The sequence below is a fragment of the Capricornis sumatraensis genome, chromosome 16, assembly GCF_032405125.1.
Source record: "Capricornis sumatraensis isolate serow.1 chromosome 16, serow.2, whole genome shotgun sequence".
Taxonomy (NCBI): Eukaryota; Metazoa; Chordata; class Mammalia; order Artiodactyla; family Bovidae; genus Capricornis; species Capricornis sumatraensis.
Window position 1 is genome coordinate 77,633,969 of NC_091084.1, and position 13,177 is coordinate 77,647,145.

At 56.7% G+C, this 13,177-nt stretch overlaps 1 protein-coding gene across 2 annotated transcripts; it reads left to right on the forward strand.

The window, feature by feature from the left end:
* The first annotated feature begins 3,386 nt into the window (after positions 1-3,386).
* NR1H3 (nuclear receptor subfamily 1 group H member 3) lies at positions 3,387-10,483 on the forward strand. 2 transcript variants are annotated; one of them, XM_068988494.1, is made up of 10 exons: positions 3,387-3,509; positions 4,276-4,355; positions 4,871-5,059; positions 5,547-5,813; positions 6,195-6,403; positions 6,510-6,689; positions 6,858-6,957; positions 9,586-9,699; positions 9,919-10,013; positions 10,206-10,483. In XM_068988494.1, the coding sequence occupies exons 2-10, from the start codon at positions 4,313-4,315 to the stop codon at positions 10,350-10,352; spliced, it is 1,344 nt and encodes a 447-aa protein (XP_068844595.1). In that variant the 5' UTR covers positions 3,387-3,509; positions 4,276-4,312; the 3' UTR covers positions 10,353-10,483. The 2 variants fall into 2 exon arrangements, with proteins under 2 accessions (XP_068844595.1, XP_068844596.1); XM_068988495.1 differs by lacking the exon at positions 5,547-5,813.
* Positions 10,484-13,177: the final 2,694 nt, after the last annotated feature.

Here is a 13,177-nt window from a genome sequence, read left to right on the forward strand (position 1 = left end):
AGAAATAAAATAATACCTCCAAAGATAAATGTATGTCATAGGACCTAATAAATGTTGCTTTTCTTTTTTTCCTTTCTGCCGTCTATCATCTCTGAACTCACCGACCTGGAATTCCTGGGTTCTTCCCAGGAAGATTGGGAGGTTGAGAAGTTACTTGGTTGGCCTGAAAGATGACCGCCCCACCACCACCTCCCACTCCCCACACTTTGCAGCCTTCCAGAATCGTGAGGGAGGCAGCAGGAAGCACTTGCCCCCCTCCTCTGTACGCCAAGTGTACCCTGTGGCCTGCTTCAGGGGAGCGCTTTGAGGGGAGTTATGTAGTGGTGCATGTGACCACGGGCTGGGGGATGCGCCTGTCTTGGCTTCAGATTCCCTCTGGAGGTTGTGGGGAGCGGGAAGATCTTAAATGGAGCTCCCAGGCAGGATGCCTCCTCTCCGGATGGAGGAAGCACACAGGAAAGCCCCCAAGGGACGGGGAGGCCTTACACCCGACACCTCCTGGAGACTGGTAGGTGGGTTTGGGGGTCTGGCAAAGTGAGAGGTGATTCCTGCTGCAAACAACTGACTGCTGGCCCTGGCTTGGGGAACAGGGCCCAGTCCTTAGTCTCCAGGACCCCTGTGGTTTGCTCTCCCCTCACGGGGAGGCTCCTGAACCCCTGTAACCTGAAGGGGTAACTCAGGCAGTCACGCTTCCTCCTCCTCTGAGACAAGGCTGAGGCTGACTCCCTGACGTGGGAGAGATGGCGCCCTAAGCTGCTTGTTCAGCAGCCGGCTCTGTCCCGGGTCGGAGGGTGACAGAGGCGGCTGGCGTGCGGTCCTCGGTCCCGGCCTGTGGGGGAGACGAGGGTGTGAGGAGAGGAGCTGAGGATCTGGAGTGAACGAGGGTCTCCTCCCGACTCCCAGAAGAAAGGCCATCAGACCCCAGACCAGAGTGCCGGGTGTCTCAGGGGCGCCAACCCTTCCTGGCCACTGGAGGAGAAGGGAGCCGGGGAGAGGGTGTGCGTGCTTGAGACGGAACCGTTTCAGTTGCCCAAGAGCCAGAGTCCCTGGTTTTTTACTTTCCCAGGACAGCTGGGGCCTTGTGCTCGTGACTCAGAGATGCCCAGCCCGGGGTGCCGGCCTTGTGAGGGGATGACCTTGTGATGAGAGGGAACAAGAGCAAAAGCTGGAGGCAGAACTTTGAGATGGGGGGTGTCAGAGGGGCTTTTCTGAAATGTGAAAATGAATACATGGGCAGATTTTGCAACACCGCCCAGCCTGCTGTCTTCTCAAGTTTTGCTCCCCAACCTCCACCCGTTCCCCCTGCCCCACCCTGACCGTCCTCCTGTCTTTCACCAAGCTCTTTGCTGTTTCTGCTCGCGCAGTGCCTCTCCCACCCAGTTCCCCCCACCCCGTGTCCACTCTTGCCCTGCTCCCTCTCCTCTTCCCTGGTGCCCTGTTCATCTCTGTGTCTGGTCCTCTGGCTGCCCGCCCTGGCCTCCTGTCCTTCTCTGCTTTAATGCAGGACCCATGGGAACTGGAGTTCACAGCAAAACAGGAAGAGCCTGTGAGCAGGAAACTGGGAGTGGGGCGGGGGAGCAACCAGCAGTAACCTCAGCCCCTTGCTTCCCACATCTGCACTGAAGCACCCCCAGGGGCCCCTGCCTCTCCCACTGCAGCCCCCCGCCCCCCAACCTTCGCCCATCTTGGTGCTTAGCTGGTCCAGCAGACCTGAGAGGCACCGAGACAAGCGTCCTGGACTCGGACGCAGGAGAAAGAGGACGGGACTCGAGTGAGGACATCTGGATTCCAATCCCAGCTCGGCCGCTGACTGTGTGTGGTCTTGGGAAAGGCTCTGACCTGAGCTCAGTGTTCTCCAGAGTTACTGTCCCCTCCCTCCCTCCTGGGATGGCTCCAAGGACCAGAAGAGATAGTGAGGGGGTTGTATAGGAAATAAGCACTGTAAGGTTAATAGTGTTCAGAGTCAAGGTGATGGGAAGACCCATTGCAGAAGGAATTGGGAGGTTGATTGCTGCTGCCATCTCTAGTACTCTTACTAGGCCGGATACATCTGATACATTGTTTAATTGCCACGACAACCTTCTGTGGTAAAAGCCATTATTATTATCCCTGTTATAAAGATAGGGATACAGCATCAGAGACATTAAGTAACTTAGTTAATCAAGTGCTAGGTGCTGTGGTTAGTTGCTCAGTCGTGTCTGACTCTGTGACCCCATGGACTGTAGCCTGCCAGACCCCTCTGCCCATGGGATTCTCCAGGCAAGGATACTGGAGTGGGCTGCCATGCCCTCCTCCAGGGGATCTTCCCAGCCCAGGGATCAAACCCAGGTCTCCTGCATCACAGGTGGATTCTTTATAGCCTGAGCCAGCAGGGAAGCCCACTTAAGATCACACAGCAAAAAAAGAGGCAGAGGCAAGGCCCAAATTTGAATCCAAAACCTGAGCTCAGAGCCGGTGCACTGAAGCAGTGCTGTGGAGATGAAACTGACTCGAGGTAACAAGTATAGGATAGAAGAGGATCAAACTTTTCCTTGTTTACTTATTCATTCAACAAACGGGACCACAGTACCTACTCTTGTTTCTACTCTATGTCAGGTTCTGTTACAGGGGAGGTAAAATCAATAAAATGAGGTGTCCACCTTCAGGGTAGACCTCGGTGTTCCAGGCAGCGGGGTTCCAGGAAGGCAGGGCTATGGTCTCAGGAGAAGCAGGACAGGGCCTGCCTTCACTTGTGATGGAACCCTTCCTATACACACCCTCTCAGGTCCTCCGGGCACCAGCCTCCCATCCCAGACCATCCAGTGCTGAAGCGACTTCTTTCCACCCCAGCCTCCCCCCAGCCTCTTCCCCTCTCGGAGGCCCCCACCCCCACCCCCCGCAGGGCACCCACAGTCAGAAACTCCCTGGAAGGCCCAGCAACCTGCCCGTCTCCACCCCTGGAGTCCTCGCAGCTTGGCCCCGGCCTGGAGATGGTGGGGAGAGCTGCTCGGCCTCTTCCCGAGGCAGGGAAGGCGGAGGGAGACTGGGAAAGCAGGCTGGGGCTCGGTGTCGCAATTCCGGGCCGGGCCGGGCCGGGACCTTTGCTCTGCGAGATGTCTCCGGAGGGGAGGGGACGACGCTGGAGGCTGCGGGGAGTGGGGTGGTGGTGGTGCCTGGGAGGCAGCGGTTTGTGTAAGAGCCGCTCCGAGCCGCCGGGGTGAGGAGAGGAAGGGGAGAGCCGCGGGCCGCTCTGCGGGGACATGCGGCCGCCGGGCTCGGGGGGCAGGGGCCGCGGTGGCGCCGGGCCGAGGGGGCGGCCGGCCGGCAGGGGCGGAGTCAGCGCCGGGGGCGGGGGCGAGGAGGCCCGGGCTCCAGTCGGTTGGCCCCGGGCTCCCAGCCCCTGCCTCGCTCAGTTCGGGTGCCCCGGCCACCGCCGAGGCCTGCGGACCCGGGAGCTGCAGCATCCTGCTCTCCCAGCAAGGGGGCTCCAGAGACTGCCCCGGCCGGGAAGTCTGGCGGCCCGGGCACCGGTGGGTCTGCGCCTCAGCTCTGCCTTCGGACTCTGCGTCTGCGTGTCCGGGAGTGGGGGCGGGGGTGCGGGGTGTCCCGGGGCTTTAGAAAGGGGGTCTTTGGGGAGCAGCGAGGGAGGGTGGTGATGAAAGCGCAGCGCTCGCTCTAAGCCCCAGAATAACTTGTCGCGATCAGGGGAGGAGGTCTTCTATGTGAACTTGGGTGACTCCCGGAGGCGAGAATTTTGTCCCGGGAAGTGGCAAGAGGGAGGTTTGACTTAACTAGCGGTGTTTATCGCGGGGTGGAGGGAGTCTGGATCATAGAACTTGTCCCGGGTTCGGCCCAACGCCGGCGGTCCCCAGTGCAGGAGTAAGGGGAAGGGGCTCTGACAGAAGCGGGGGTGGGGGTGGGGGGGGTCAAACGCTCCCTGACAGCCTGGAGCGGGGCCGGGGAGAAGAGGTGGCACGGTAGCCAAGACATCAGAGCTGTCAACGGTCGGAGAGACCAGAGTTGGGACTCTACCTCGGCTCTACCGCTGCCTATCTGCGTGGCCATAGGCAATTTTCTTCGTGTCTTGTAACTCCAGTTTGCTCATGTGTAAACTGAGTTTAAGAGTAGCCCTGATGTCACAGGGATGTTGTGAGGAAGGCATGGAAAGCCTCGGCACAGGTGCTAACACATACATGGCAGGTAAACATAAGCTGATATGTGAGGATAGATAAAAGGCAGGATCAGGAGGGGAAGGGGCCCAGTTTGGGAAGAGGGTAACCTGGATCCTTCCTGCAGGACAGTCCCTTGGTAATGTCCAGGACTCCGGGAAGAGATGTCTTTGTGGCTGGAGGCTCCTGTGCCTGATGTGTCTCCTGGTAAGCGTGTTCACTCCAGCCCTCTCCCCTGAGCCTGGGCCCCGGCTCCTCTCCTCCCGCGGGAATCAGCCTCCTACATGACCTGCCTTCTGCCCTCCCCTGGAGAGCAGTTCAGAGCTGCTGTGGGTGTTGCTGACCTCCTTCTGCCCGGGTTACCTCTGCCCTGGTTCTCGTGCCTAGCCCTGGCAGATAACCTGCCATCCTTCTCAATCCGGGCTTGCTGCTGGGGAGGCTTGGCATGTCCAGGGCTTACCCAGCTTGGCTTTCAAGAGTTCTGTCTGATCTCTGAGATGGATGGACTTCAGCCCCCACCCAAAGGATAGAGGTTAACATCCTTATTTAAGGTATTGAGGTGCAGGGGACTACAAATGGCTCACCCTAGAGCCCACAACAATCCCAGGGTCCCAGAGCCAAAGCCAACGTTTTGCTGCCCTCTGTGGGCGGAGATAGACTTGCAGTTTCCCAGGAGAATGTGGGGGACCTGAGACCCTTTGTGTCTGTCTTTCGGAGTTCAGACTCTGCAGTGGAGCTGTGGGAACCAGATGCACAAGATGCAAGCAGCCAGCCCTTGGGAAGCAGCAAGTGCATCCTCAGGGAGGAATCCAGCACACCACAGTCCGCTGGGGGCACTTCGAGGGTGGGGCTGGAGGCGCCAGAGCCCGCAGCCCTGCTCCCTGGTGTGGAGGCCCCTCCAGAGTCCACAGGTGAGGAGCTGCCAGATTTGGAGGAGGGGGCTCCCTGGATCTGGGATCAGGGCTCTTTACCTTATGAGATTGGGGTTAAGTCCAAAGGCTTTGGCGTCAACTTGACGTAAGTGATCTGAGTGTAAATCTTGCGTCTGTCTTAGGCTCTTCACTCCAGTATTCTTGCCTGGAAAATCCCATGGATGGAGGACCCTGGTGGGCTACAGTCCATGGGGTTGCAAAGAGTCGGACACTAGGCTCTTCTGAGCCTCAGTAAAATGGAAATAATAAGCGCACCCATCTTGTAGGTTGTTGTAAGGATCAGCGCCTGTAAGGGCTCAGACAGTACCTAGGACAGCTTGGCGTATGAGAGCTACTTTCTTAGAAAAGAGAGACTAGTCTTGGTATAATGAAGTGAATGAAGGTCACTGAGTGCTCAGGCCAGTGGCCAGCTGGGCACTAAGCCTTCTCCCCGAAGAAGAACATGAAGGCTCTTCTCTGCATCCAGAACTTCGTCCACAAAAGCGGAAAAAGGGGCCTGCCCCCAAAATGCTGGGGAACGAGCTGTGCAGCGTGTGTGGGGACAAGGCCTCCGGCTTCCACTACAACGTGCTGAGCTGCGAGGGCTGCAAAGGGTTCTTCCGCCGTAGTGTCATCAAAGGGGCACGCTACGTCTGCCACAGCGGGGGCCACTGCCCGATGGACACCTACATGCGCCGCAAGTGCCAGGAGTGCCGCCTTCGCAAGTGCCGCCAGGCGGGCATGCGGGAGGAGTGTGAGTGTCTGGACAATGGAGCTGGGGGCGGTTAGGCTGATGGGGAAGAGGGGACATGTGGCTGCCAGGGTCTGGGGGCAGACAGGCAGCTGAGTCTGCAGGCCTTCCTAAGAGTGGATTAAAGTCTCTTCTTTAGGGACTTCCCTGATGGTCCAGTGGTTAGGACTCTGAGCTTCCACTGCAGGGGGCTCAGACCATCCCTGGTCTGGCAACTAAGATCCCATATGCCACATAGTATGTGTTTTGGTTTTCTTTTTGTATCTTCTTTGTCTGTAACCAATGCTCTCTTTTTTTCTGGAGCCTCAAACTATTCCTGTGCCCCATCCCCGCTTCCTGTCTCCCCACTTCTCCCCTCCTCACCCTGTCCTGCTCTCTCCTCAGGTGTCTTATCAGAAGAACAGATCCGTCTGAAGAAACTGAAGCGGCAAGAGGAGGAACAGGCTCAGGCCACATCTGCACCCCCGAGGGCTTCCTCACCTCCCCAAGTCCTGCCCCAGCTCAGCCCGGAGCAGCTGGGCATGATTGAGAAGCTGGTGGCTGCCCAGCAGCTGTGTAACAGGCGCTCCTTCTCAGACCAGCTTCGAGTCACGGTACCTGAGAGCCCTGGGGACGAGACGGCTGTGCCCAGAGCCCCAGGTGCTTCTTGACATCCGACTCAGGGCGCTTTGTTTCCTTCCTCCTTGCCTTTCTGGGCAGCCTTGGCCAATGGCACCAGATCCCCAGAGCCGGGAGGCCCGTCAGCAGCGCTTTGCTCACTTCACCGAGCTGGCCATCGTCTCTGTGCAGGAGATCGTGGATTTTGCCAAACAGCTGCCAGGCTTCCTGCAGCTCAGCCGGGAGGACCAGATCGCCCTGCTGAAGACGTCTGCGATTGAGGTGGCTGGTGGGCATGGGGGTGAAGGGATGTCTGTGGGAGGAGCCTCCAGCCAGCCCCCTGGAAAGCCATGTCCTCCCCCCTACCCCCCGGCCCGGGAAGTAGGGATGAGGGGCTGCCCTTTCCTCGACGGTGCCCCAGGCCGAGACCAGCCTGATCACTGTGTGCAGGTGATGCTCCTGGAGACCTCTCGGAGGTACAACCCTGGAAGTGAGAGTATCACCTTCCTCAAGGATTTCAGTTATAACCGGGAAGACTTTGCCAAAGCAGGTGAGGACTGAACTCACACACGGGCTGGGCTGGATGGACAGATGCATTTTGTCCCATCATGCAGGGGATCCATAGCGACTACAGAGCTGCAGGCCCGGGGTTTGGGCAGCTGCAAAGGGAAGGAGCCACCTGTTTTTCCAAGACAGAAAGTTGAAATCCTGATAGTTTTCCCTTAACTGCCCCACACAGAGTCCTGGTCTCTGTTGCATTAGGCCAGTGGTTCTCAGACTGTGCTCCCAGGAACCTGAGGCAGGGTTTCCACAGTGTCACCTTAGAGCAGACATGTCCTTCACCCTAACTTTAGCCAAACAAGAAGCTCCATTTAAATCTGCATTATATGTTGTGCTTTTGAATAATATTTTGCTTGAAGAAAAGATTTGCTTGAAGAAAAGCTAGGAAAAATACTTGAAAACCTCACTGAGCCCTTTTGTAGTCAATCACGAAAAACCTTTCACAGACGTGCTCTTTAAGGATCACGCGGACTGATTTCCTCCTTTCAATTGTGCTTTCTGAGGAGCCGTGGCATTGGCGTTAAAACACAGCAGAGGTGCCCAGATGGGGCAGTTTTAGGATAAGAGGGAACACTTCTGTCCCCATCCCATAGCTGGAGGACTTTCTCCAAGAATTAGTCACAGTGCTGTTCTCTATCTGATACTTGCTTGCAGGCTAAGCAATGTTGGTTTCCTCATATTCAGTTGCTGGTGCCGTTTGTGCTGTGGGAGAAGGGTTGGAAGGTAGAGGGTGTTTTGGAGGGACAGGACTGAGGCTGAACAAGAGACTGAGTGGTTTCATACCTGAGTCAGTGGGTCTGTAAAACAGGGCTGATGCTGACTCTATTCTCAGGTTTGGAGGATCCTGGTTTCCAGGGCAGAGTTCAGAAAGGTTTCTGGTGACTCAGGCCAGCTCTTGTCTGATCACAGGCCACCCAGTGAGCTTTCTAGGTAGGACTCCCTTCACCACAGGGCATGGGAGGGCTGTGTGGGCACCTCTAGCCTTCTATAGTGCCCGGTGTGCTGCTTGAACATAGAGACACCTAACAGGAGTGATGTGATGACTTTTTCCTTCTTTAGAAGCCCAGCCCTGTCCCCTTTCTCTACCCAACCATGGCCTTCTCCTTCATAACACCCTCCCTTCTGAACCCTTGCCTGTTCTCATGTCTGCGTGTGTCTTTCGGCACTTACGGACTTGGGCCATCTGAATCTGCATCTATTTATAGATTCATTTATATAAGCGGTTTTCATGCCGTAGTGTTTGTCTTTCATTTCTCATGTTTTCAGTGAGGGGAGGAGGACAGCGGTGCTCTTTGCGTAGGTCTCCCTCCCCCTCTACCTCCACTGCCATATGCTGCACGTGTGAGTGACTAGTGACGTGAGCCGACCACACTGGGGGTGCTCACTCAGCGAGCAGCAGTGGGCCCTCATGGGAGATAAAACTCTAAAACTGGCTCGTCCTCCCAGGGGGCTGTTCCATGCCATTCAAGGCTGGACACCTCACCAAGAAGTGCTTTCTAAACAGAACTTGTCCATAAGTGGATCAAGACACATCGGGGTGAAAGCACAGGAAGTGACTAATCGAGAAGCCTGGAATGGAAAAGTTAGCAGACGGTTGCTAAAAGACATCCGAGAAAACCTAGGGATGGGGTAGGGTGGGGAGAGTTTGACTGTGTTTGGGAGAAACATTCATTAGAACGCTATCCTTTAGAACAAGTCATGACTTACTGAACTTCAGTCTTCTCAGTAAGAAGACTGGTTCTTCTTTTTTTTTTTAATTCAACAAACACATATGGCAGTTATTATATGTGCCACTCATTATTCTAAGGACCCATTATGAGGTAGGTACTATTATTATTTCCATCCTAGAGATGGGAAAACCAAAGCCCAAAGAGCTTAAATAACTTAGCCAAGGTCACACAGCCTAGGAAGTGGTAGAGCCTGGACTCAAACCCAGGGAGTCCAACAACAGAGTCCACACCCTCAGCACACTGCTGTCTCCCCTGTGATGTGGAAAATGAAATGAACTGCTACTATTCAAAGTAAGGCTAGTTGTCAGTGAAGAAGTCTTTTTGTAAACAAACATAGAGTTGCCTCTATTTCTAGTAATGTGGGGCCCTGAAGAGTTCTAAGAAGAATCCTAACAGAATTATTATTGTGATTATTTAATTCAGAATGTCCTATATGCTGGGTGCAGCGCAAAGGGGTCTGTATGCTTTACCATTTAACCATCACAACAATTCTGTAAGTTCAGATATGATTCCCACCTCACAGAAGAGGCTTAGAGAGGCTAAGAAGCTTATCCAAGGTTACACAGCAGAGCCTGGGGACTTCCTGGTAGTTTCCTGGTAGCTTCCAAAATTGAGCCATGCTGCCCATGTCTCACGGGACTCACCTGGTGGCTTAGTGGTAAAGAATCCGCTTGCCAGTGCAGGAGACCCAGCTTCAATCCTGGGGTCAGGAAGATTCTCTGGAGAAGGAAATGGCAGCCCTTTCCAATATTTGTGCCAGGGAAATCCCATGGACAGAGGAGCCTGGTGGGCTACAGTCTCTGTCGTTGCAAGAGAGTCAGACATGACTTAGGGATTGAACATCAAAGCCCATGCCACAGTCCCCAGCCTCTCTTCTTCCTCCCCAGGGCTGCAGGTGGAGTTCATCAACCCCATCTTCGAGTTCTCGAGAGCCATGAACGAGCTGCAGCTAAATGATGCTGAGTTTGCCTTGCTCATTGCTATCAGCATCTTCTCTGCAGGTGCGGAGGAGGGGCAAGAGGGAAAACCAGCGAGAGACTCAAATCAGAGAGGGCTGCAGGCGCCGTGGGGCAACGATCATGGGGGTGGAGGCCCTTGCTGTGTTCCTGTGGGATGGGAGAGGTTGGGTGCGGCAGGTCCCTATTTCTGGGGCTGTGATTTGGGGTATGGAAATGAGACCCTGGCCAGACCTGCCACTCAACTCTGTTGGTGACCTGTAGACCGGCCCAACGTGCAGGACCAGCTCCAGGTAGAGAGGCTGCAACACACATATGTGGAGGCCCTGCATGCCTACGTCTCCATCCACCACCCCCATGTGAGTCTCCCCACTGTCCCTCCTCCCTCCTCTCCACAGCTCATCCCCAGCACACCTGCTCTCCCTTCTAGAACCCCCTCCCTGACTGCATCGAGCACAGCTACTTCTCTGCCTCTCCCGCAACTCCCCTTCCCCTGGCCCCTCTTCCCTGGGGAGAGACAAAAGGCCCTACTTGTCCCTCTCCTTTCCTAGGACCGACTGATGTTCCCAAGGATGCTGATGAAACTGGTGAGCCTCCGGACACTGAGCAGCGTCCACTCAGAGCAAGTGTTTGCCCTGCGCCTGCAGGATAAGAAGCTTCCCCCGCTGCTCTCTGAGATCTGGGACGTGCACGAATGACAGTTCCTCCTTCATGTCTTCTGTTTTCCTGGGCTGGATGACTGAGGCTGGGTGGCTGCCTCCTAGAGGTGGAGCCAGATGAAGGACAAACATTCCTGAGGGCTGGGCAGAGGAGATCCTCACGTGGCATTAAAGGAGAGTCAAAGGGTTGGGAGTTTTGTGGCTGCTGGGTAGTCGGGATATCCACACTGCGCTCCACGTGAACACTGTGTGAACCCTGTCAAATGGATGAACCTGGGGGCCCCTTTGCACAAGGCTCTCCAGGCGCTGCCCAACTGCTTCTACCACTTCCTGTTTTCCCCCACAGGGCCCCCAGGGAAATTCTCCACTGTCCCTCCGCGGCTTGGCCGTAAATGCCTCGGGGCTGCCACACTGAGAGGTCTGGCACTGTTTATATCAGTTCCGTTCAGTTCAGTCGCTCAGTCATGTCTGACTCTTTGCGACCCCACAACTGCAGCATGCCAGGCCTCCCTGTCCATCCCCAACTCCTGGAGTTTACTCAGACTCATGTCCATTGAGTCGGTGATGCCATCTAACCATCTCATCCTCTATCGTCCCCTTCTCCTCCCACCTTCAATTGTTCCCAGCATCAGGGTCTTTTCAAATGAGTCAGCTCTTCGCATCAGGTGGCCAAAGTATTGGAGTTTGAGCTTCAGCATCAGTCCTTCCAATGAATATTCAGGACTGATTTCCTTTAGGATGTTTGTATAGGAAGACCAAAGTGAATTTAGAAGGAGAGAAACCGATTTCTGGATTGAGGGGTGGGAGTGGGGGCCCGACCACCGGAGGCGGGAAGCTAGTGTGTCCTTGAGGGTCCGCTTCCAGACTCAAGAGGAGGGAGGCAGGTCACAAAGTGACAGCCTTGGCAGTGAGAGGGGACCTCCCTTTACCAGTCCCATTCCGCCGTAAGGGGTCAGTGAGGTGCTGAGGCTGGGAGGCCTGCTTCCCCTTCAGGGATCGCGCGTCGTCCTTCTCTGGGGGAGGGCTGTTGGATTTCTTTTTCAGAACCAACGCCTCAGTCGCGCACCTGTATTCGCGCGTGCAGGTCCAATGCCTTGGCTTTCCTGAAAATCAAAGGACAACAATTCCTTCCTCTTGGTCCCGCAGGCCCTGTGGGACCGGGGAAAAAAAAAAAAAAAGAAAAGAAAAGGTCCTCTGAAGCCAAGAGGAGGCTGCCGCGTCCCGGGTTGAGCCTCTCAGAAGGGCGGGACTGCATTTCCCAGCGGGCCCCGCGGCGCCGCCCACGCCCCCTTCCTTGGAGCGCACCGGGCGTAGGTGATAACGCGGCCGCGCCTTCCGGCCTCAAGCCGCCCGCTCCCCTCCCGCCGTGCCGAGTTGGTAGGCTCCGCCGCCGCGGCCGCCGGCTTCCCTGCACGGGCGGCTGGGCGCTTCCAAACAGCGAGCGGCGGGGGGGGAGGAGGAAAGTGAGGTGAAGGGGACGGCGAGACAGTCTGAGAGCAGCTTATGTTGAGAAGTCGCTTCCAGGGTGAACGTACCATCATCGAAATGGGCTCTATTACCGTGTCGAACTGAAATGTTTGCGCAACGCACACCCACAGCGTTCCCGTGGGTCCTCCCCTTGGCACGTACGCGCCCCATCGCGCTCCCACTCCCTCACGCCTAGGTGTGTGCGTAAACGCCCTTCTCCCGAGACCGGCTCCGCCCTTCGTCGCTCGGCTCGGTGCAGCCCCGTCCCCCCCCTCCGCCGGGGGTGAATGGTACGGCCCCCGGCGCCCCTCAGCCTCCCCTGCCTTCACCTAGTCGGAGTGGTGCGCGCCCCCCTGGTGCAGACGCGGAACTGGCTCGCGCTCCCAGCGGCGCCCGGGTCGGGGAGCCACTGACGCCCGGCTTGCCCGGGGACGTCCAGCCGAGCCCGGCCGGTCCCCCTAGGCCCGGGAGGTAGGAAGGTCCGGACCACTGGGGGCCCTAGAAAGGTGTTGGGAATTGGGTTCCCCGGGGGGAAACGGATCCTGAGAGGGAACAGGAGCTCCAGGGGGAAGGGGTCTCTAAGGAGGCCCCAAAGGCGTGTGAGAGGGTATGGGGGTCTCGAGAGGCAGAGCAGGGGTCGGTAAGGAATGGGGGCTGGAGGTGGGGGCGTCCGGGATGCTGAGGGGGTTCGGGCTGCGAGCCTGGGCGCAGCTCGCGGCTGCAGGGCTGGGTTCCTACGGGGCGGGCTGGCGGCCTTGGTTCCGGGGCGGGGGCGGGGCGAGAACTGTCCAGCAGGTGAGGGGGCGGCCAGAGCTGTCCAGCCCGGGGGCCCGAGCCGTGCTAAGCACATGGCGAGCGTGTGTGTGTGTGTGTGTGTGTGTGTGTGTGTGTGTGTGTGTGTGTGTGTGTGTTTCTGTGCGCGTGTGTATATGTGTGTGCGCACACGCGCGCGGCTTATCTTTGGTTAGGTTTTGAAGAACAGTTGGTTCTTAAAAAAAAAATTATCATTATTTTTAATTCGGTGTTTCAAAATTGGCTTGTTGGTGAGTGGAGACGCCGTTGTTCAGTCTTTCCTGCAACAGCTTCCCTGCTCGTCCTCGTGCACCTCTAAATTCGTCCTCCTGTTCCTGTCCTCCCCTCTTCCCCATCCCTGCCTAGCGCCTGCCTCCTTGCTCTCATTCTTCCCCAACCTGGACCAGTCTGTGCTGATGCGCTTGCAAGGTCACTGCCTGGGGAGGAGGGGGAGGGGAGAGAGCCTCCTGTCGTTGCTCACGTCAGCGAAGATGTCATATCGCTTTCTGGTTCCTGTGGTTTTACTATTAACATCCTGCCCCAAACGGGGGACACATCCAAGGAGCTGGTCCGTGTGACCATTTGTAAGCTGAAAAGACACAGAT

Coding starts and splice junctions, on each gene's coding strand:
- NR1H3 (XM_068988494.1), top strand. CDS start 4,313: ATGTCTTTGTGGCTGGAGGCTCCTGTGCCTGATGTGTCTCCTG. Junction 4,356..4,870: donor TGTGCCTGATGTGTCTCCTG/GTAAGCGTGTTC, acceptor TTCGGAGTTCAG/ACTCTGCAGTGGAGCTGTGG. Junction 6,958..9,585: donor GGAAGACTTTGCCAAAGCAG/GTGAGGACTGAA, acceptor CTTCCTCCCCAG/GGCTGCAGGTGGAGTTCATC.